Raw genomic sequence first — 22,952 nt, forward strand, 5'->3', positions numbered from 1 at the left:
TTCTTTTCCAGTTAAAAAGGAACCGGTTGGTATAGAGGATCCCCAGTCCAGCGCGAGAGCTAGGGGTTCAGGTTGATTGAGCTGAGCTTGTAGGCTTCTTTTGGGATAATTTAAGTCTGTAAAAGTTTGTAATAATGTTTAATACTCAGTTTTGATTTTGGAATAGTTGGGATTTGAATGTTTGTAATATAATAGTGTGTTTGGCTTATGTGCATACTTTAACCTGTTGCGGTCCGTGGTGGTTGGTAAGTAGGGTCACGACATATTATTATTATCTTTATTATTATTATAAGCAGGTTATAAATAAGGTGTGTGTGTGGACCCCAAACTTCTGACCCAGGTTTGGAGGGCGCCACAATGGCCACTGCAACAAAATTGGATAAGGATACTGGTACATCAGTAGATATTACTGATTACAGAGGTATGATTGGCTCATTACTCTATCTAACTGCAAGTAGACCTGATATCATATATGCCACCTGTCTTTGTGCAAGATTTCAAGCAGATCCAAGAGAACCTCACTTAACAGCTGTGAAAAGAATTTTCAGGTACCTTAAGGGTACAACTGATCTAGGATTGTGGTATCCTAGGGAATCAGACTTTAAGCTAATAGGTTACTCAGATGCAGATTTTGCAGGGTGCAAAATTGACAGGAAAAACACAAGTGGAAGTTGCCGATTTCTTGGAGGCATATTAGTTTCTTGGTTTAGCAAGAAACAAAAGTCAATATTCATATCAACTGTAGAGGCATAGTACATTGCTGTAGAAAGCTGTTGTGCACAGATTCTTTGGACGAAGAATCAGTTACTGGATTATGGGTTAGAATTTTCTAAAATTCCTATTTACTGTGATAATCAAAATGCTATTGCTATGACAGGTAATCCAGTGCAGCACTCAATAACAAAGCACATCAGCATTAGGTACCACTTCATAAGGGAACATGTGATGGAAGGTACAGTGGAGTTGCATTTTGTTTCAATAGATCAATAACTAGCAGATATCTTCACAAAACCACTGTGTGAAGCTACTTTTACAAGATTGGTAAATGAACTTGGAATGGTTTCAGTTTCTTTCTCTAAATCTGCTTAGTTTATGTTCTGATACATCAGACTTTATGATCAGTATTTACAGATATTACTATCTTCATGTAATATGTGCTTAAATTGAAATTTTCCTAAGTGTTGATTGCTTTCTGATGTGAATTTCTAAACTCTGATAGTGATATGAGTGTTTCTATGACTATTCAAATCAATGAGGATAATTGTGCTAGATGATGACCTGGTAGTCTTTAATATACTAAAGATCACATGTTTAAAGTAACTGTTTATGTGGAAATCTTTTAACACGAGTAAATTCTGATATTGAGTTTGGTTAGGTTTACTTTGTGTATCTTATTACTAAGTCAAAAACTAGAATAATGCTTCTTATCTGTTAAGTTCTGATGTTTGTAAATCTTATGGATGTACTAAGTGCTGATACACCTCACTTATCAAAAGAAAAAGAAAAAAGAAGAAGTGAATATCAGGTACTCCTTTGAGATCTAGAGAAAAATGTATGTGAAAGGGAAGACCCAAGTGCATTGTTGGTATTAAGTAATATGCATTAGAAAAGCAAAATATTCTTGGTGACTTTTCACATTCTCTGATTACTGGAGAAATACTCTGATAATAACATTAATTCTGATAAGCAGTCGTGACTCACTTACACTGAGAAGTCACTGTAAAAAGGAATTTCAAAAGATGCATAAAATGAGCACAAAACAGTTGAGGTGGACTCATGCATGAACTCATTCTACAGTAGACTTCAGACTAATGACAGATTTTGAGCAAAGTTCTTAGTTATGTCTTAGTTAAAAGATGTACTGAAGTGAATCAGACTTTACTCTTTGTCTGATATTTAGCTTAAAGCACACACTTACACTCCATATGAATGATGAAAATTATTGTGGTGATCAATGTTATTTTAGATGAACAGTTGAAGTGTCAGTTGCATAAATTATGAGGACAAGTTCTGATGGAAGTTCTGATGATTAAGTTCTGAGGAAACCATATTAGTATTTGTGTGAAGAATTACAGAAATAAACATTCACTTTTCGAGTACAGAAGCCATATTCTGATGACCTTTAAATTCTAATAATAATCAAGTTCTGATGCTGATGTGGCAGTATTTATTTACTTGATTTATTTTTGGTCACTACTTGAACGGTTATATTTTATTAGAATATTGGATTATATGAGATAAAGCATTAATAATCATTTGTTTCGTGGGAACGATTTTTTTTTGAAAACCTGCATGTGCATAGTAATCATTACTTATTTACCGTGCCCATTAACTTTTGTCTTAACTATTGCATGCCTGATAGGTGTAACGTCTATTCCACTTCTCAATAACTGTTGTCACGTGGGGTGTCTAAGTAAAAGAGATAAAAGATTTTCAAATCTTTTATTTACATTTCTATTCTATTCACTCTCTCTCTTTTCTTATTCTCTCATATTTTCTGACGGTTTACTATACAAACATTTCATCAAACACCTTTTAGGCATTCTAACTTCTCACCTATTTTTGATGGCGCCCAAGGATTTAATCGTTAATGGAGCAAAGTTCGTACCAAACAACTATTCTGCAATCCTTAACAAGGATGATGCTTCGTCAGCTCTGTACTTTGTACAAGATTTCTTAGCTCGCAGTGAGATTGGGTACGCTCTGACTCAACCTCAATCTATTTCTGGAAAACAAGTGCTGACGTTCTGGTGAACTGGGTTATACGATGATGGTGGTGCTGCTGGTTCTCCAAGCATAATTTTCACATCAGGAGATGTCGAGCACGTGGTCACTAAATCTACTGTTCGTAAAGCTCTCCATTTACCTGAAAACTGTACATTCTCAACAGTGGAGGAGCCTGTTTTACAGCAGCTTATGGCCAGTCTGGGCTATGAGCAAAGCTTGGGAAAGCTAGGTCAACTGAAAAGACCATATATATGAAAGGAATGGAGTTATTTCTTTGACTACATCACTAAGGCATTCGCAAATAAATGCTCCAACTTTGATGTTATTCCCATTCTGAGTCAGCAAATCGGGTATGCTCTTATAAATTAAACTCATTTTGATTATGCAAGTGTTGTGCTAGGTTTTATAGGGGATAGGATGCCAGAAGATAGGAATATAGTATATTTGCTAGATTCTGTCAGCTTATATATAGTTTCTGTTGTGTTGATGAACCCCAACTAGCCAGTGACTCAATTTCACCTTTTAAGCTTGCAAAAAGGGCCTTTAATGACCTGTTAAATACTGATAACAAGAAAAAGTGCTGAGACCTTTATAAATCCCTCAATCAGTAAAACAAGTCATGGTAAATGCTGATCCAGAAACCTATACAACTTTATATCCTGATGTCCCATCCACCAACACTCAACAGCCATCAGTACCTACTCATGTCACTCAATAACCACTCATATCAGAACATGCCAATCAACCATCAACACATACTCCAGTGAAGCCTTCTTCTTCTAGAACAAAGAGGACAAAGACTGTATCTCAAACACAACAAAAGAGAAGGAAGATGATTCTGAGAGATTAATCAGAAGATGAGGCACAGGGTCAACAATCAGAACCTATTGTTGACGTAGCTGAGGCAGTGTCTCCTCAGAAAGCAAAGGAAACTGGGAGTTCTAGGCCCCTCAAAAGGCTTAGAAAGATAAATTCTGATGAAAAAACTCCCAAAGTCTCTCCACCAGCAAAGAGACTAAAGAAACAAAGAGCCAAAAGGGACATAGCTGAGTCAGTTTCAGAGGATGTGGAAGCAGCAGCTAAGGAAGGGGATCATAAATCTCTGGTCCCAAAGGAGCCAATTGTGATTGAATCTCTTCCATCTACACAGCCAGAATTTGCTGAAGCTACTGAATCTACACATCCACCGTCACCAATTCAAGCTGAAGAAACTGCTCAAAACAGAGTACATACACCTCCTGTGTCTCATATCATTGATCCGGTACATGCTGAAGACCCAGGTACAAGTGCTGAAATAGATATTTAAAACTTGGTTGTGCCTGAGGTTCTGTACTTGGAAGCTCCACCCACTCAACTTACTCCACCAACAACACCAATTTTAGATGCTGATTTTAATCCAGATATTCCAACAACACCTCTTCTGAATCTAGATGATGAAGATCAGATATTAGCTGAGCATCATAATTTGGATGTTGATCAGAATTTACTGGTTGATCAGCACTTAGAGGATGATTTTGAAACCTCTACAACCTCATACACTATCATTCTATCAGAGGATGCTGATTATGCAGGCTCTGTAAGTTCTGATGCTGTAAATGCTGACCATACTGGTGAAGCTGCTACTAATCTTAATGTTGATGCAGCTGGTCCATCTGGACATGCACCTCAACAAGTTCCATGCAAAGCTGATCTAATCAAGAAATTTGTTAGAGAGGATGCACCAGTACCTTGGAGTGAAACTCCAAGAGGAAAGGAGTGGACCAAGGAGTGGAACAAAGTTGATTTTATTCCTACTGCAAATATTCTTGCTGAGCACCTGGCCAAAGCTGATGAAATGCTGATAAATGATGATTTCAAGGCACATCTTAGAGTTACTGCATTGAGTACAAGGAATCTTCAAGGTCAACACTCAATAACTCAAGCCAAGGTGAACAAAATTCAAGAAACCCTGATTCAGCAAGACATGAATGTCAAATTGGAAAAGAACAGGTTTTTTAAGCCAGTCTTTGACCGCATTGGGTATATTGAGAAAGCTCAGGAGAAACAGCAAGCTCAGATTGCTGAAGTTCTAAATAATCAAGCTTCTCAACAAGTTCAACTAAATAAAATCCAATCTTCAGTGGAACTACTTCTCTCTCTCCTACTACCTGATGATGCCAAAAAGGGGGAGAAGGTGGTTAAGTCCAGATGCTCTTCTGATTTAGCACTGAAGAAAAAGGATGATGGAAATAATGACCAGGGAAACTCTGAAAGGGGTAGAGGTCATGTTCAAGGCAAAGGCTTTTCATCTGGGAAAGCAAGAACTTCTGCATAGAGATCAAGCTCTGATGCTGATAAAAGAATAAGTTTTGATAAGCAAGTTCTGACTAAGCCTGATGTTCTGATACATGGTGAGAGTCAAGAATCACAGAAGTTTATGCAGATACTGAAGCTTAAGGGGAAGGAAACAACAGTTTACTATCAAGACCCTAAGGTACAGAAGTTGGATGAAGAAATTTCAAAAAGACTATTTCTCAAAGACAATCCAGGAATAGACTTTGAAAGTCTGAAGGAAAAAGAAGCCAGACTTAAAGCAGAAAATGTTAAATCCAATTCTAAAGCTTCTATTACTGCAAAGAAACCTCCAAAGCCTAAGGGCATTGTGATTAAAGAGAAGACAAACTCTGAGGCAACCAAATCTGAATTCAAAGCCAAATCACAAATAGAGGTAGATCCAAGGTTCAAGGGCAAAGCTAAAGTTGATGATTCTGTAAAAATCTATCTGCCAACCATGGATGAAAAAATAATTGCTGAAGAAGATACTAGTCTTACTCTAAAGAAAAGGAAGATTTCTCAAGCAACCTCTGACATGACTCGAGTTGTTCAGAGTCAAGATATAGTAAGTTCTGATATGACAAGGAAGCAAGCAACATCTGACATAGCTCAAGCTGGCTTGATATCAGAAGATGAAATGAATGGTACATTAACCTCTGACAATGCTCATGGTAAACCCTCTACTACTCTATTACCTGGGTTCACTAAAGCTCAACAATCTACTCAACTTTTGAAGACTACATCTAGTGGTTTTGAAGCAAGAGTTATTCTAGGAAAGGAAGCTAGAGACAAATCAGGATTGGGTAGTTCTAATGAAAGAAGAATACACAATACTACTAATGATTCAACTTCCTTAAGTGATCCATGAGTAGGAACAACTCCTGAAAGATTGAATCAATTGGAGTCTGTACAAATGGTCTACCACTCTGTGCTAAAAGAAGATATTATATTATACTTCATGACAGATGTGAGGGTATACCAGATAAGAAAGGATGCTATTCGTTTGAAGTACTTTGAAGAATTGCAACATGTGATATTTCTACTTCAAGTGAAAAACAGATCAACAGATGGTGCTGTCAGTTACTTAAAATCTGATATTCAAGGGCAGAATAAACTTTACTCTATAAAATCTGACAGGCCATACTATCCTAAGTACAGAGCTCACAATGGTGATATTGTTGAGATGAAGCCTAATACTGCCAAAATCACTACATTTCTTGGTATTAAGGGTCTTGAATTCAATCTAGAGTCTGATAAAGCCTATGTCATCAGTCTGGATCAGAATATAAGGAAAGCAAAAATAAATGATCTCAGGGCTGCTATCTTTCAGACAGGTGAAAATACAGTTGAACTTAAAGATGCAAAAAGGAGGATGCAGAATGAACTTGAATATGCTGAGAGGTGTCTGTTGAAGAACTATCTCAGAAAAACTCCTGACACTAAAGAGATCACAAACTGAAGTCAAGAACTACAACTGATAAATTTTTGAAGGATATACATACTAAAGCTGATATCAGACTTTAAGGATGGTAAAAGCTACAAGGACTGTGAGTTGTAGTTATCTAGTCAAAATTCTCATATGCATTTGTACTTAATATTTTTGACATCATCAAATATCTATTGAACTTGTATATTATGCTAATTTACAAGTTGGGGAAGATTGTTAGATATATTTGTGATGTCATGTCTAATAATGATGTGTGTTTAGTTTTCAGATCTTGACTAACAAGACAAATCAGGACTTAACTGGAAATCACTACTTATACTGAAGTCAGAACTTAAGATATCAGAACTTAAGTTATCAGAAGATATTTATCAGGAGATAATATTAGGACTTAAGAAGACTTTCAGATAACAAAGGCGGCTGATTGAAAGGAAAAAAAGATCAAGACTAAAATAAGAAAAGATATGCATGGAGAAGAAGTCTATGAAGAAAAGAATACTTGGAGGAAAAGATAACTAATTGATATATTTTAGGATACAGAATCATATTCGATATTAATCAGAAGATTATCTAGTAACTGTGTGTCTATATAAACATAGCATAGGGTTTACATAAAAAATGTCATCATTATCGAGAATATTATTCATTGTAACCCTAGCAGCTCTCGTGGTATTTGTTCATCACTGAGAGAGAATGGTTCCATTGCAATACTGTTTTATTAATAAGATTATTATGTGTTTCATACTTGTGTTCTTAATTCGATTTGATTGTACTATACACTATAGTAAACCCTCTTCTATAGTGTGTGTGACCTAACAAAAAATATGTTAGGAACAAATATAAAGTTTATCATACAACAATAACATTTTCTTTTAATTAATATTAGTAACAAATTATCCCTTTAATATCATTCTCAACAATAATATAAACAAAGTAATACTTGAACCGATCACCTCTCCAAATAGTGAAATGATTCAGTTATTTCTCTGGTTCCTCCTCAACCACCCATTTTTTCAGGTTCCTCAACACTCTCCCGCTAAAAAAATATATATTTTATGTACACACCAGTTAAAAATTGTATAATATAAATCTCGAAGTTGTTTATTTCTAAAATTCAAAATTTTTAAAACTAATTATTTTTAAACCCCAAGTGAAAAATTATTAAAACCCTAAAATATTAAAAAAATGTTAAATTATGGTCTACTTTTTGGAAGCTCAAAGATTTTGAGCACTAAACTCTAAATTGTTGATCATTTTACTTTCTAAATCTTACTAAAACGCAAACGGGGGGTTATTGAACTATGAAATATTAAAAACAGTTGAATTACGGTCCACGCTTAAATTATAAAAAAAATTATCAAAATTAATTAATATTTCCATAATCATTTTTTTTTAAACTAAATATTTTTAGAGATTTGGTGAGCAAGTCTCCTATTTTTTAATGTACTTTGGAGTCCTAGAATGAAGGAAACAGACTCCTTATTGGCTTATGTGCCTTGAAGGCTACTTCTCAAAGTTGTATCATTGATTTGACTCATTTAATGTGTTGTTAATCTTCCTTACTTATTAATTATGAAATTAATAAATAATCAAGGCTTCGGACATCGTTAATTGGGCTTTGTTACTGGACGGTATCGGGTCTATTTGATTCAACATTAATTATATTTCTAGGCTAATTTCAGGCTTATATCAATAATAAATACTGTCGTTCCATACAAAATAATTATACTTTTAAAATTTTACAGGGTAATTAGGTAGTTGCAAATTTAAAACTTTAATTTTAAGGATATTATTTTTCTTTCATTACTATAAAGGATTGGAGAGAAAAATAAAATACTATATGCAACTAATTTTCTTAATATTATTAAATTTTTTGGAATAGAAAATGTTAAAGCATAAAATTTACTCCATTCGCTTTAATTAAATTGATCACAATTAGTTTTTTGTCCCAAAAGTATTGCACCCACTTTCTCATGAAAGCAAATATGTGTTAAATATGTTAAGTTTTCTGAATACGTATTTTGATAGTTTATATATAAATATAATTACTAGATACTTTTTTTGATTGATGTGCGATGAAGGGGTATTTTATTTATTTTTGTTAAAAATATAATAAAATTAAAATCATTTTTCAAAATGTCTTTAGTCGTTTGAAATAATAAAAATTTACAAAATATCTACTTTAACAACTTGTATAAACTTAAAACATGAATAATTTTATGCAAATTAAATTAGATTATTTGTTTACATAGGAAAATCTAAAGATTTTTTTTGTCATCATGTAATGCTTATTAAAATCTAGGAAAATATCATAAGTTTGGTTCATGTGTCATAACTTAGTTTATTTATTTTTAATTTATATTGATACTAAGATATTTAATAATAAATTTTAAGTTAAACGATATATATATAAATTAAAATGATTTTAATAAATTATTTAAATTAAAATATATACCATAACAGTTTTTTCGGCCCCTCGACTCATTTATATTTAGGATTTATTTAAAATAATTATTATACTATTAGAAAATTCTTAATTTTAACAAACTAAATTAATTTACCCATATCCATAAATCTTAAAATTATTAAAGACACAACTCTCATACCTCAAAATATAAAATAAGCATGACTTTGTAAAAAAGAGTATAACCTAGTGCTACTTTGTCATAAAGATATGCAAATTGTAAATCAAATAAGGAATTTTAGTATAAAATATAAAAAGTTTAAATAAAAGAGATTAGTTGTATTTTAGCTACTCAAAATACATTGACGTGATAAACTATATTACACTTAATTTTTTTTATGAAAAACATATATTTTTTAATTTTAATTATTGTACTTCAGAAATTGATAATTGAAATTATTCATTTTATTAACAAATTCTTTAACGTGTATAAATATCGAGTAGGAATCTTTATCTACTCTTTGATTTCAAAATCTTTAATATATACTCGGTGGTTTGGAAATAAAAATAAATTATTTACAAATAAAATCCTTTAAGTATACATTGCAATTGAATAATGTTAATTATTTTAATATGACTATGTAAACTTTAAATAAAATTATTCTTTTAAATATGACTATGTAAGCTTTAAATAAAATATTATTGTCTATCCATTAATAATTTATTAATAATAAATACATGAACTAAAAATTATAAAAAGTTATTCACCAACATTTATTCATTTTAAAATAAGTAAATTGTATTTAATATTTATTTTATATAAAAAATATGAAGCAAATTTGCACTATCTACAAAGAGCAAACTTTTGCAATTGTAAATCATTGTAATTGTTCAGTTAATAAAGTAGCAAATATAAAATAAGATAACATATATCTTGTGCTCAACTTGGGGAGCAGTATAATTTGTTTGAGAAAAGTTTAGAAGATCAGTGGATTAACATCTAGACTGTCCATTCAAGGTGTTCATAAAAGGATTAACTAATGCAAATTATGTGTTCATAACCCACATACTGAAGTCCCGTGAGATTTTTTAGATGCTTCAAATATCTCTTCCTTTACTTTCTTAATCTGTACATGTCAACATATGTATTGAGAACATAATACATAATATTACTCTAAACTATGTTATCATGTAACTCTTTCCCACGTTTATTGAGTACAATTTAACAACCAATATAAAGATAGTAAAAACATTTATAGGCAAAGATATATAAAAATACATTTTCTTTTAATCTCCCAATTCAGAAAAGCAGTGTTGCCACAGGATCGAAAAACAACTCTACCATTTGTGGAAGGTAAGTTTTGATAGAATCATAGGTGAAACTCATATGCTCTCCAAAATTAGCAGATGTCAACCTATAATACACCAATTGCAAGAAAGATGAAAAGTAAGGGCTAACTGCAAATATAATCACAACATAATTACCAAATAATGTATCAAGTTCCGAGCTCCAAGAGCATTCCACATCCTCAACAAAAAAAGACCGATTATGTGCTCTTGGTAAAAATACTCTATTCCACATAAACATTCCGTTTCTAGCCTTTTCAATTCTCCAAACATAATGTAGTTCCCATTAATAATAAACATCTCAAAGTCGCAGACACATTCACAAAACTACTTCATAATGAGCCAAGACTAAAATGCTCTCTGTTACAAAAATGTGTTCCTCAAATCTAATATTTCTATTGAATGTAAGACAGCATTTCCACCTATGACAACCACCTGACCAAGAGGGATGTCTTCATCATTAAGGTGATATTAAAAAATGACACCATAGATTTCCAACATCCTTGCAACACCTTGACCTCCAACTACTTCAGCCATAACCTTGGAACCCACGATTAATAAATTTCGCACCATTTATGGCAACCTGAAACAAATGTAGTACTTCGTCTTGTAGCAGACCTTCAATAAACTGTTGGTGAGGGTCAAAACCCATGTTAAGGTCCAAGACTTCCCATCCTTACTATTAGTTCATTCAGATAGCTATGGGGTTCATGTATTCACAACCAGTGCCGACCATATAAGTTTCCAGGTTTTTTTTGTTGGGTGTACATATCTAATTTTATATCTGCCATGTCAAGATAAATGCATGTAAACATGGCTCACATGAACCAAAGATTCAAGTGATAATACCTAATGCTAGCATGTGATTACAATCTATGTTGGTCAATACAAATGTGAAACATAATATACACTTACAGAGCCTTTAAAAGATAACATTGCACAAAATTCAGTTTATGGGTTCAGTAATGAAGTTGCAGAGGTTTGATGTCAAAGAGAATCATGACTATTGTAGAATCATCAATTATCTAAGGTTTTACTCACGTACCCAATCCTAAAAAATAACAAAAATAATTTGAAAAATAATTAGAACCTGGAGATGTTTGCTCGCAATATATAAATGACTCAAACTACCTCTTTACTCTAGAAATTATGACTATCTCTACATCAACTATTCCTAAGGCTAATACATAGAAAAATTAAATTACCTGCAACTTCGTAAGCTCGTCAACAAACTCACCATCAAATACATCAGACCTTGTCAAAGAATAATTGACCAAGTTTAATAAAAGTTAGACCAAGTTGTAGCACACTTTCTCGTAACCATGATGATGTTTTCTGTCTCATAGATTTATGAATACTAAAATTGGATAATAACATTGATTACTCATCAATGGTACATACACTGAAAAAATTCAAACTCATCAAAGCATATCATAAAAGCAACAGAAACATATGATATCATCACATGCCTCCGCTCTTTTTAAAGTGATAATGTTTATATAAAAGAAAAATCTATAAGAAAGTAAAAGCCTGCTATGCTAAATTGTAACCTGCACATACTAAAAATATTAAATAAGCCACCTTACATCAAAAGTTACATAAACTCTCATTTCAGAAGGCACTTAATCATGTTATATATATATAATATAAATAATCTCGGAAAAGCCTGAGCACAAATCAAAAGTAGACATAATAACAATTATAATTTGATAGCTAAAGTAGAATAACGAATATAACATGTTAGTCCAAATTGTTCGCATAGCCTGCAATTTTTTTAGATTACTAAATTATGTGCTATCAAGAAAGGAATTTCATGAAGACAAAATCTTAATCCAAGAATTCACATTTTTAGAAACGCAAGAAAAGCCTAACAAACCATAACTAAATTATCAACCTTAAATTTCATCAAATAAAGCATATCGTGGAAATAAAACAGATAGTGATGCACACCATGATTCAAAAAAGGTGGAGAAGGTTGGGCAGTTGCAGATGGACGTTTGTAACCTTCAGACAACTGAACAAACAATGCTTTAGAGGTCACAACCATTCATAGATACAAATTAATATATGCTCCGTTTATACGTATCTGGTAACTTATTTTTCTAAATTGCTTAATCATGTGAACCTCTACGATTAAAATTACAAATATGCCGCATAGAATGTATCTTTGATGCCTGCAAAATTATTACAAATGTCAGAATGTGTATACAACTTAAAGAAGTGATCTTCGACAACAATTAGATTAATGAACAACAATATCAAAAGAAAATCCCATTATGATATTTAAAAGATGTTATATTACAAAGTTAAGGATCATATGCTATTTCCTGATAGATAGATGGAGCCTTGCAAACATTTAAAATTAACAAAAAATAAATAAACATCAAGATTGAAACCTGAATTACCAAAATAATCTCAGTTGTAATTCCAATAGAGCCGACAATTCATCTTCCACTTCTACTTCCTCATCTTCCCTTTTAATACAATTCTATAAGAAAATAACAAAAAAAAAACAAAACAAAATTCTTTAGGACTAAGATCAAGCAGTTGGAGTGCAAAAAATGACATAAGAAACAAATTATATTACCAGATTTTGTATCTCAACAATACTGTTTACCTTTAAAATAAACCTCAACTGAAAAGTACAAAAGCCTTCAAAGCATACAATAGGATATAAATGTTAACAAAGCATGCAAAAGTATAATGGACAATTGATATACCTGCTCAAAATAAAGAATATAAGAATATAAATATTAACAAACCATGATAAAGTATAATCTATAGGATTAAGAATCAATGATACCTCTTTTTCATTGTATATGTGTATGTGAACTTAAACAATGGGATAAACAGAACTTCCCATCTCAATATCATCTTTAATGGCTTCCCATTTGTAAAGTTTTTTGGGTTTTTGTTGTAACAATATGATGAAAGTGGACATGCTGCTCCAATCGACTTTTGATATACCTATTTAAAACAGAGAATATAAGAACATAAATGTTAACAAAACATAAGAAAATATAATATATAGGATTAAGAATCAATGATACCTCTTTTTTATTATATATTGGTATGTTTCCACTTCCTCATCTTCCTTTTTAATACCATTCTACAAGTGAACAACACCAAAATCAAAAAATTATCTTTTAGAACTAACATCAAACGGTTGGAGTGCACAAACTTAAGTTCTAACAAAATTGAAAATGAAATGTTGAATCACGATAAGACTAAAAAGATCACCTGATTATGTATCAAGATGTTTCAAAAGATTAACTAAAAAATATTAACGAAATCGAGATGTATCAAAATACAGTACCATAGTATATCAAAAAAATGATTAAACACATTCATAATTTTGAGTCATTTAAATGAATAAAGTGATTACCCATTGAATAGAAGCAAATATTGATAGTCTTCTCTTCTGCAAACAGAATGAATCATTGATAATCATCTGCAAAAATACAATTCAAAATTGTGAGTATTTATATAAAAAACAAATCAAATACGTGAATAAGCAACCAAATCGCACACAATAATGAACATAAACATGCATGTCAAAAAAAATAAAGAAGATATTGCGGATTTCTAGAGATAAACCATCAATGGACAGAGGAAAGAGATAATAATGAAAAAATCACTATAAAAAAATATCTGTTAGAGATGATATAATAAAACTATGTATGTACTGCCCGTAAAAATGAAAATATGCAATCTAAATTTTTGAATTTTTCTGTTAACATGAATTGTGGATCTATGATTGATTTGTACAATGGTGAAAATATATTAATTCAAGAATTGATATTGTTTCAAGGAAAATAGTAATGATTTTTGAATTTGAATTAATGATGACATAATTTGTGGATCTGTAATTGATTGGGTATAAAAACAAATCAATATTAATAATATGTTTGATCTTTTTAAAATTCAAAAGTGTTTTTTTTTAATTTTTATAAATACCATTTAAGATATGGATACTCCATGAATCTTTATATTTTTGTATAGGAATTAGTTGATTTAGGAATATGGGTCGACCCACTGGTCAAATTTTGAAAATATGGGTCAAGATAATTACAAATGTGTCATTCTTAGTACAAATTTTTAGGAGCCTTCACTAGTACTTATTAAGAAATAATAGATAATAGATAATAGATTATCATTTCATTTAAAATTTTAAATAAACAAAATTAAGAATTCAATTCAAAATATGTTTTTTACTAACAAAAAACACTTTTTGTTAATTTAAACATAATATGACATGGACAAACTCCCAACTGCCGATACAACTAGTTTGTAAAACAAATAACATACTAACACACAAAATTTAAAAAAAATTGAAGTTAAAAATAAAATTAAAGATATCACAAACGATCCAAACTGCACCAACATCTCTAAAAACAACAACATCACAATTGACCATATCATATAAAAATTATTGTTAGTCTAATATTCAGAAACACCAATCGCATAAACTGAGATTGGAAAAGCGACACCTTAACTATCTACATGTATGATACTAGCTATAGATATACCGAAAGTGTAAACCCGTGAAAAGTGAACAATCTTTAGTTGTGAAAGGTGAGTTTTTGCAATAATTACCACCGCCCCATATTCGACGCATACTTTTTTTTTTGTCAGAACATCAATAAACCCGTTCTCAACAGATTTGACACTAAATAAACCCAACCATAAATAAACAAAAACATAACAAAACACTCTAAAAATAAAGACAAACACATATTCGAAGAAGAGAGATACACAAACACCAAAAAATATGAATTTCGTTAATGGAGGATTTTCAGGAGAGATAATGGAGGAAAAGATAGGCAAAACCTTAAAATAGATTAAAAATAGGTTATTTTTGGTGTGTATAGTAACTAAATTTCGTTGATGACTTTATCAAAAATTAAAGAAGAGCTTGATGAATTGAATTGATGGAGCATCACAAATGATGGAGTCAATTTACTCTCAGCATATAAAGATTATGTTAAATTCCATTGATTCATTTCATGAATCAAATTTTTATCCTTATCGGTTCATATGCTCTAAGGGTGTAAAGGTGTAAAAACCATTTGTGAGCTAATCAAGCTCGACTCGTACAAAATTTAAACGACTCCGAAATAATGGAGATGAGCTCGAACTCTTCGAATTTTTAACCAAGCCGAACTCGAGTTTCAAATTACTTGATTCGTAAGATTCACGAGGCTTATCATTATCGAACCTCTATTATTTTTAATATTATTTATCATAAATATATTTTTAAATAAGTATTTAAGATTTTTTTTATATTTTTTTATGGAGCCAAACTGATTATATTTGATTTTTTTTAATATGTAGTGAAATTTATTTAAATTTTTAGACGAATGCAAATTTATCAAATTTTTTTACGAATCGAAATTAAAATCTTCAAGTTTGAGGTGGAGGCCGAATTTTTTTAATCGGCCTAGCGTGAGAGTATTTTACTCGCATCGACTCGTATAGGTACATACAGCAGGCAGACTGACTAAATACGTAAATCGTGATCCAGAAAAAGAAAGTCTGAAGTCTCCCTGAAATATTGACCTCTCATCGGCTGCCGAATCCCCGTATCTGAACCACCCACCAACCCTCCGTTCTCCGATAAAATTAGGGTTCGTTTCTTCGTTACAACAATAATTATCTAACAGGGTAAAGCCCCAGTAGAGTAAGTTGTAGACATCACGGCTATATACAAAGCTAATCGCCTTCTTATTCATGTCCGCTCTTTACGTCGTAAGGGTTCGCTAACTATTCTTACTCTTCCTTCGCCTCACGGTGGTCGTGGTGCTCTCCCCTCTGCCGGCGGCACTCCCTCCGATCTTCTCTTCCTCGCCGGTGGCGGTCCTCTCCGTCTCCTTCTCTTCACCTAATTTATTTTTATTATTATTATTGTCTTTTTTAAGTTCTTATTTTTATTAAAACCTGATTATTATTGATATAATTGTAATTAGGAAAAGAATATCTCCTGTTTTGTGTAATTAATAATTAATTAATTATCCTTTTGGTTGGGGTTCATTTTTATTGTTAATTTTGTGGTGAAAATATATATGGAGATGTTGAGGATTAAGAGAGTGCCTACCATTGTGTCTAATTTTCAAAAGGAAGAGGGGGAGGGTTGTGGTCGTAATTGTCTCGATAAGTGTTGCCTCCAAGGTACGATTTTATAATCATTTTTTTGTATTCAAAATTGCTTCTGTTTTATGCGTTAAATGTTGTTTTTATGTTCTATGCGTTAAATGTTGTTTATGACATTTGGTGATTTTTAGGGGCAAAGATACCTTTGTATGCTTTTAATAGGGGAAACAAGTTTCTTAATGGAGGGCGATCCTCAGCTGAAGAATGCAAGGAGCCTCCGGTTGACTTTTTGGATTCTCTCATTATCGGGGAGGTATTTACATGGTCTATCCTTTATCTGCCCCCCTCTTCGGTTATGTAACTTGTAGTTGTAAAAAAAGCATGCTGATTAAATGCTGATGTGCAGAACTGCTAGGTGGTTTTTATCATGCTTTTGAGAAGAAGGGGGTTGATCTTGACCAGATCTGACTTATTTTTCAAATTTTAGCCATCAATTTAAATAAAAGTAGTTGGAACATGTCAATTGGGAGGACTTATTATTACATTTCTTTCGAAGAAAATGATGTTGAAGAAAGGAAATAATTTTAATGTCATTAGTGTTTTTTTTGTGGAACCTGGTGTATCATAAACTAAACACTACTACAACTTTTAGGTCTTACATAACGCGTGCTTGTGGTACACTATAGGAAGTATTTGCATGAAAGTTGTACTTAATTGTGTCCTGGTGTTATTTTCTTCCTAGAGTTCCTGGGAAGTTGGATATCGTGTTTGGTTGGCAAATATAAATATTACTTCTATGGGATTGTAAGTTACTTAGAGGTTACATGAGTCACTTTCTCTTTGTGTGGGAACTGGGAAGTCATACTACTTCCAACAAAGTTCGACTATCCTCTTATGTGCTAACCAAATAAGATTAATATTCATCACTTCCGAGGAATTTTAACTCTATGGGTATCTTGTGCAAACCTTACAAGCACTTCTCATTCTTTGCATATGAGATGCGTTGATAATTTGTTATTATTTAGCATGCGTCAGTTTGTACTTGAGTGTGAGTGCCTTCTTTAGCTTCGATGAGGGTTTTGCTTTTAAAACTATGAGCTAATTATTTATATTCATGCAGTGGGAAGATCGTGTTCAGAAGGGACTTTTTCGCTATGATGTTACTGCCTGCGAAACTAAGGTCTTGTCCTGTTTTTGTTAGTATCTAGAAAATTCAAGTTATTACGTTTTTTGATGAAATATGATGTTTGTATAAACTCAATTCATTTTGTACTACCGGGACAGGTCATCCCAGGAAATCATGGGTTTATAGCTCAGCTTAATGAGGGTCGTCACCTCAAGAAGAGGCCAACTGAATTTAGAGTCGATAAGGTGCTGCAGCCCTTTGATGGGAGCAAATTCAATTTCACTAAAGTTGGGCAAGAAGAGGTGCTTTTCCAGTTCAAAGCCAGTGAGGAGGATGAAATTCACTTCTTTCCAGATGCTTCCATTGATGTTGGAAACTCTCCGAGTGTTGTTGCCATAAATGTATGTTGCTCTGTCTAACTCACATTTCAAGTGTCAGTTTCAGTTCTCTTGGATGTCTGATTATTATTTTTGCATAATGTAACAGGTCAGTCCTATCGAATATGGGCATGTGCTCCTGATTCCATGTGTTCTTGAATGCCTACCACAAAGGATTGACCGAAAAAGCTTCTTGCTTGCACTTTACATGGCAGCAGAAGCAGGAAGTCCTTACTTCCGGCTGGGTTACAATAGCCTGGGTGCATTTGCTACCATAAATCACCTTCACTTCCAGGTCACCCAAGTTTTGTAGCTATAACCAAGTGCCTCCTATGTGAAAATGTCATATAGATTGTTGAATTTTTGCAGTTAATGCTGAATTCATGATCTTTAATGTGACAGGCTTATTATCTGGCTGTGCCATTTCCTATTGAAAAGGCATCTACTAGGAAGGTTATGAATCTAGGGAACGGGGTTGAAATTTCTGAATTATTGGGCTATCCTGTCAGGGGTCTTGTGTTTGAAGGTCTCTGTATCCTGGAGGATCTGTCCACTGCAGTCTCAGATGCTTGTATTTGCCTTCAGAACTGTAACATACCCTACAATGTTCTTATCTCGGACTCTGGAAGGCGTATATTCATCCTACCACAGGTACATAAAGTCACAACATCTGAACTTACACTGTGCCCAATTATTTTATCTGTTTCCATGATTTTTTTTAATTGTATCTTCAATTCTGCTAACCTTTCAGTTCATTGATAATAAGCAGTGTTATGCTGAGAGACAGGCTCTGGGCGAAGTGAGGCCTGAGCTTCTGGACACTCAAGTTAATCCAGCAGTCTGGGAAATTAGCGGCCACATGGTGTTAAAAAGGAAGAAGGACTATGAGGAGGCATCAGAGGAGAAGGCTTGGAGACTGCTTGCCGAGGTATCCCTATCAGAAGAGAGGTTCAAAGAAGTGAAAGATATTATATTTGAAGCAGTCTCTTCTGCTGCAAATGAAGATGAATGTGTTAGTCTGATCTCACAAAATGATCAAGCTATGGAACATGATACTAATCAGGATTCCGGGACCCATAACAATGGTTCTGGCACTGCTCTTGTTTCACATGAATGCATTGTTCTGCATTAAGCTCTGGGACTAGAAGATCTGATCAGTGGTATAAATGTAAATTACCTTGCTACGTCAGGGCGGAGTTCATATAACTCCTCAGTACGATGTGTCCTTAAATAAGCGATTATTGTAGTAAATGTATGTACTTTCTTCATATTGGCTTGTTGGATTTGGAGGTGCTGTGTAATATACTTATTACTGGAGTACTTGCTCTCGACCGTCAAGAGCGAGCTAATTGATGTAATATATGGGTATGCTTATTAAATTATTCTGATACCATTAGCCTCCCTTGAGCTAAATGGACCGCGAGTCTGTGATACGTCTAGTTTGTTTGATTAATTATCAGGCAGGAATCACGAAGCAAGTACTTTATTTTTTTTGTCAGGAATTACGGTACAGTTTTGATTAGTGATACTATTTCACAATATTTTGGTGCCTAACATTTTTGAAAAATGGATTTGCAAAAACCGTTTAAAGGAGTATAAGCAATTTATTGTTTTCATTAACAAAAAAGTAATTTGGGTTACTTAAACGTTTTCAAAATTAACTAGTATCAGTGTCATGTTATGAAATTAAAAATTATATTAGTAAGTTTTAAAACAGTAAAAATTGTATTAGTATATGTTCAGTGAATATAAATAAATGACTTAAAAAGTAAGATAAAACGTTATTGATTTTTTTTTTCATTTCAAACGAATAAAAATTATTTACACACACATTTTTCTTATTATAGATTATCATTATTGTTTCTTTGTCTCTGTTTACCGCTACTTTTAGCCCGTGTTTATAAAAAACGGGAATTAGAGAAGATCGGTCGAGCAACTAATTTGACATTAATTGAAAATTGGGGATTAATCCGAAGTATTAATCGGAGTAAAAATCGGATATATTATAATATTAAATTATATTTAATATATTATTATGATTACATTAGTTATTTATTAACAAATATATATTTATTATATCATAAATTTTATAATTATTCATATTTAAATTAATATAATATTTTAATTTTAATAAATAATTATATGTACTGCAATAAAAAAAATTCGCAAAAATTAATCAGATTTCAAAAATCGAATCGGACGGAGGGAATTAATCGGTTGAATGGAAATTTTTTGAACAATGCTTTAGTGGATAGTCCTAATTCAAATGAAAACGAAAACGATAATTTTATTATTTTCCTTTTATAATTAATTAACCTTGTCCGAATAATAAATATTTTATATTTTATAAAATTCAAAATTATAAATACCGAAAGGGCGCTTTGGTTCACAAACCCTGCCAGAAAACCTCCACTCCACTCGCTCAACTCAGTAACCAACTCGGCGGCAGCTCGACTCAGCCTTCTCAAACACAGGTTTCAAATACACCTTACACTCTATCCTCCTTGCATATTATATCCCCTTGCTTAATTGTTTGTATTTATTTAATTAATATGCTTTTAATCACTTAATCCACCTCACTCGATATTATATTACTTGTTGTTGATGTTAATTACAAATTTAAACATCCGCGTATACATACAATTCGTACTATATGTTTCATCAACGGTCACTTTGTAATTTGTGTATTTAATTGTTAAAAAAAATTAATTATTTAAATGCGTTTAGAGCATATGTGGTAACTACAAACAACATGCATTTCAGGTGTTGGTTAATTCTGTTATTCCCATGGCTACTGCTTCTTCGTATTCGAGTTCATCATGTTTGTTGCGAAAGTCCATGCCATTTCGCGAAGCAAATGGAGGTTATCGTAATGATTTTGTGTACAGTCAGGCGAAGTTTTTTAAACAATTGCCGGAGTGTAAGTCAATTGTTTTATCTGCTGATAATAAGTACTCGAGGAGTCGAATGCAAGTCAGGGCAATGGGGGTTGACAAGTCATCTTGTTTCGACAAGGGGAATAAGTTCCAGCTAAGCGATATTCTTGAAGCTCAGCAATTTGATAGGGATACTCTTAGTGCTATATTTGAAGTTGCTCGTGAAATGGAAAAGATTGAGATTAATTCGCCAGGCAGTCAGATTCTTAAGGGATATCTTATGGCCACACTTTTTTATGAGCCCTCGACGAGGACTAGGCTTTCGTTTGAGTCGTCTATGAAACGATTAGGTGGTGAAGTTTTGACCACGGAAAATGCGCGGGAGTATTCATCAGCAGCGAAAGGAGAGACATTGGAAGGTAGCCTTTTAACTTTATTAATTACTACAGTTTTGCTGTGTTTGCGAATCCTAGTTAAAGCTGTAAAGAACACTTTAAGTTTTATGTTTTGTTAAATTTTGGAGTTCGATTTAGAAATCAAGGCATAGCATCAGATAATATTGCTGATATTACCTCTGATGCGGTCATGTGGGTATGAACTATGCAGATACTATACGCACAGTCGAAGGTTACTCTGATATAATTGTGATGAGGCACTTTGAGAGTGGTGCTGCCAAAAGAGCTGCAAATACAGCCAGTATTCCTGTTATTAATGCCGGTGATGGTCCAGGACAGCACCCAACTCAGGTGTAAAAATCGTTTGTTTCCTTCATATATTCAGTGCATCTCTTATCACATATACTGAACACTTTTTCTTTGAGTTGGAACCTCTTGTGTGATGCTGTATGCACAATATTTTGTTTTTGAAAGGTAAAAAGTTTTGGTTTTTGAAGTCACGAGGTCTTGGTGTCTAATATGTTGCGGTCTAAAGTTTACAAGTCTAAGCAAAGAGCACCGCAGCAAGCAACTCAGTTTAAGTTATGAGACTATTGATAATGTTATTATTGGGTACTAGTCTAGTAGGCAGTCTGTATTTTGATGGGTCTAATGAAGAATATGTAAGAACTTAATATTTTTTTCATCCTTAAAGTATATTTGCATTTTTATTTCACTTTAAAAGCTTGGGAGAAGGCCAAATGCTGTCTTGTTCATGCATAAATGGTAATTAGGTTATGTAAGGAAGACACGAATAAAAAGTCATCAGAATGATCTATGTCATGAAGGATAACTAAAAGTGGAACCATTTACTTTGATAAACTAGGTACCTTCGTGTTTCTCCATTGACTAATAACATGTGGTGTATGTGAATTAGGCTCTTCTAGATGTTTATACTATTGAAAGGGAACTAGGAAAACTTGAAGGTATTAAAGTTGGATTAGTTGGAGATCTTGCTAATGGGAGGACAGTTCGCTCACTTGCATATCTGCTTTCCAAGTACCCAAATGTAAAGATCTACTTTGTTTCTCCCGAGGTGGTGAAAATGAAGGTATTATAAATGCTGAGGCCCTGCCCTTTGTTCAAGTTATCATACTCAAGTTCTTTATTACACAACTATATTAAGCACTTATATTATGAGCATGCATTTCATCAGACTGATACATGATGAAGTGAGATGGAATATATATGGAAATGGAATCATGTTTTTATTTTTACCTCCGTATTTTTTTACAGGATGACATAAAAATGTATCTCACGTCCAAAGGTATTGAGTGGGAAGAAAGTGCTGATCTTATGGAAGTGGCTTCCACCTGTGATGTAGTTTATCAAACTCGCATTCAGCGAGAACGATTTGGAGAGAGAACTAATGATTATGAAAAAGCTCGAGGCAAGTACATTGTTGATAAGGCAGTCTTGGGTGTGATGCAGAAGCATGCAGTGATCATGCATCCTCTCCCTAGGCTGGATGAGGTTTGCTCTTTAACTGTGATCCTCACCTAGAACGTTTTGTAAACTTTGCATTGTTCACAAAACATATTAATTATTCTTGTAGATAACTGTTGATGTTGACGAGGATCCAAGAGCTGCGTACTTCAGACAAGCAAAAAATGGGCTATATATTCGAATGGCTCTGCTGAAGCTTCTACTTGTTGGTTGGTGAGAGGAGTGTTTTTTCATCATTTTGCATTAACAGTTATCTCTTACAAACTTTTTAAGTTCTGGTAATTTCCAGTGTACGAGATTTTTTTTTTGAATTATGGAATTTGCGTTACTTTCAGCTACCAGCATTCTGAATGTTTTGTGAAACATGT

The 22,952-nt window shown here is 32.9% G+C and overlaps 2 protein-coding genes and 1 long non-coding RNA gene across 4 annotated transcripts; 2 read left to right on the forward strand and 1 right to left on the reverse strand.

The window, feature by feature from the left end:
- Positions 1-12,116: 12,116 nt before the first annotated feature.
- On the reverse strand, positions 12,117-13,775 carry LOC141710596 (uncharacterized). Its single transcript, XR_012570970.1, has 5 exons — positions 13,621-13,775; positions 13,286-13,344; positions 13,039-13,202; positions 12,641-12,723; positions 12,117-12,409 (listed from the first exon to the last, which is right to left on the reverse strand). It is a non-coding gene; the product is annotated as an uncharacterized LOC141710596 (long non-coding RNA).
- A 1,932-nt stretch (positions 13,776-15,707) lies between these two features.
- LOC141711693 (GDP-L-galactose phosphorylase 2-like) lies at positions 15,708-19,210 on the forward strand. 2 transcript variants are annotated; one of them, XM_074514311.1, is made up of 7 exons: positions 15,708-16,403; positions 16,517-16,638; positions 17,446-17,505; positions 17,610-17,852; positions 17,938-18,123; positions 18,231-18,479; positions 18,580-19,210. In XM_074514311.1, exons 1-7 carry the CDS (start codon positions 16,298-16,300, stop codon positions 18,958-18,960), a joined length of 1,347 nt encoding a protein of 448 aa, XP_074370412.1. In that variant the 5' UTR covers positions 15,708-16,297; the 3' UTR covers positions 18,961-19,210. The 2 variants fall into 2 exon arrangements, with proteins under 2 accessions (XP_074370412.1, XP_074370413.1); XM_074514312.1 differs by having other exon boundaries at positions 15,711-16,403; positions 18,598-19,210.
- Positions 19,211-20,201: 991 nt separating this feature from the next.
- Positions 20,202-22,928, forward strand: LOC141711694 (aspartate carbamoyltransferase, chloroplastic). The gene is made up of 6 exons (XM_074514313.1): positions 20,202-20,302; positions 20,592-21,123; positions 21,311-21,450; positions 22,016-22,189; positions 22,375-22,611; positions 22,694-22,928. The coding sequence occupies exons 2-6, from the start codon at positions 20,616-20,618 to the stop codon at positions 22,799-22,801; spliced, it is 1,167 nt and encodes a 388-aa protein (XP_074370414.1). The 5' UTR covers positions 20,202-20,302; positions 20,592-20,615; the 3' UTR covers positions 22,802-22,928.
- The last annotated feature ends 24 nt before the right edge of the window (positions 22,929-22,952 follow it).

The sequence above is a fragment of the Apium graveolens genome, chromosome 3 (genome assembly GCF_009905375.1).
Source record: "Apium graveolens cultivar Ventura chromosome 3, ASM990537v1, whole genome shotgun sequence".
NCBI lineage: Eukaryota > Viridiplantae > Streptophyta > Magnoliopsida > Apiales > Apiaceae > Apium > Apium graveolens.

Excerpts from the sequence above, each read along its gene's own strand:
- LOC141711693 (XM_074514311.1), top strand. The coding sequence starts at position 16,298 with ATGGAGATGTTGAGGATTAAGAGAGTGCCTACCATTGTGTCTAATTTT. Across the intron at positions 17,853-17,937 it reads CGAGTGTTGTTGCCATAAAT|GTCAGTCCTATCGAATATGG; the intron begins GTATGTTGCTCT and ends ATAATGTAACAG. Across the intron at positions 18,480-18,579 it reads GTATATTCATCCTACCACAG|TTCATTGATAATAAGCAGTG; the intron begins GTACATAAAGTC and ends CTAACCTTTCAG.
- LOC141711694 (XM_074514313.1), top strand. The coding sequence starts at position 20,616 with ATGGCTACTGCTTCTTCGTATTCGAGTTCATCATGTTTGTTGCGAAAG. Across the intron at positions 21,124-21,310 it reads GAAAGGAGAGACATTGGAAG|ATACTATACGCACAGTCGAA; the intron begins GTAGCCTTTTAA and ends TGAACTATGCAG. Across the intron at positions 22,612-22,693 it reads CTCTCCCTAGGCTGGATGAG|ATAACTGTTGATGTTGACGA; the intron begins GTTTGCTCTTTA and ends TTATTCTTGTAG.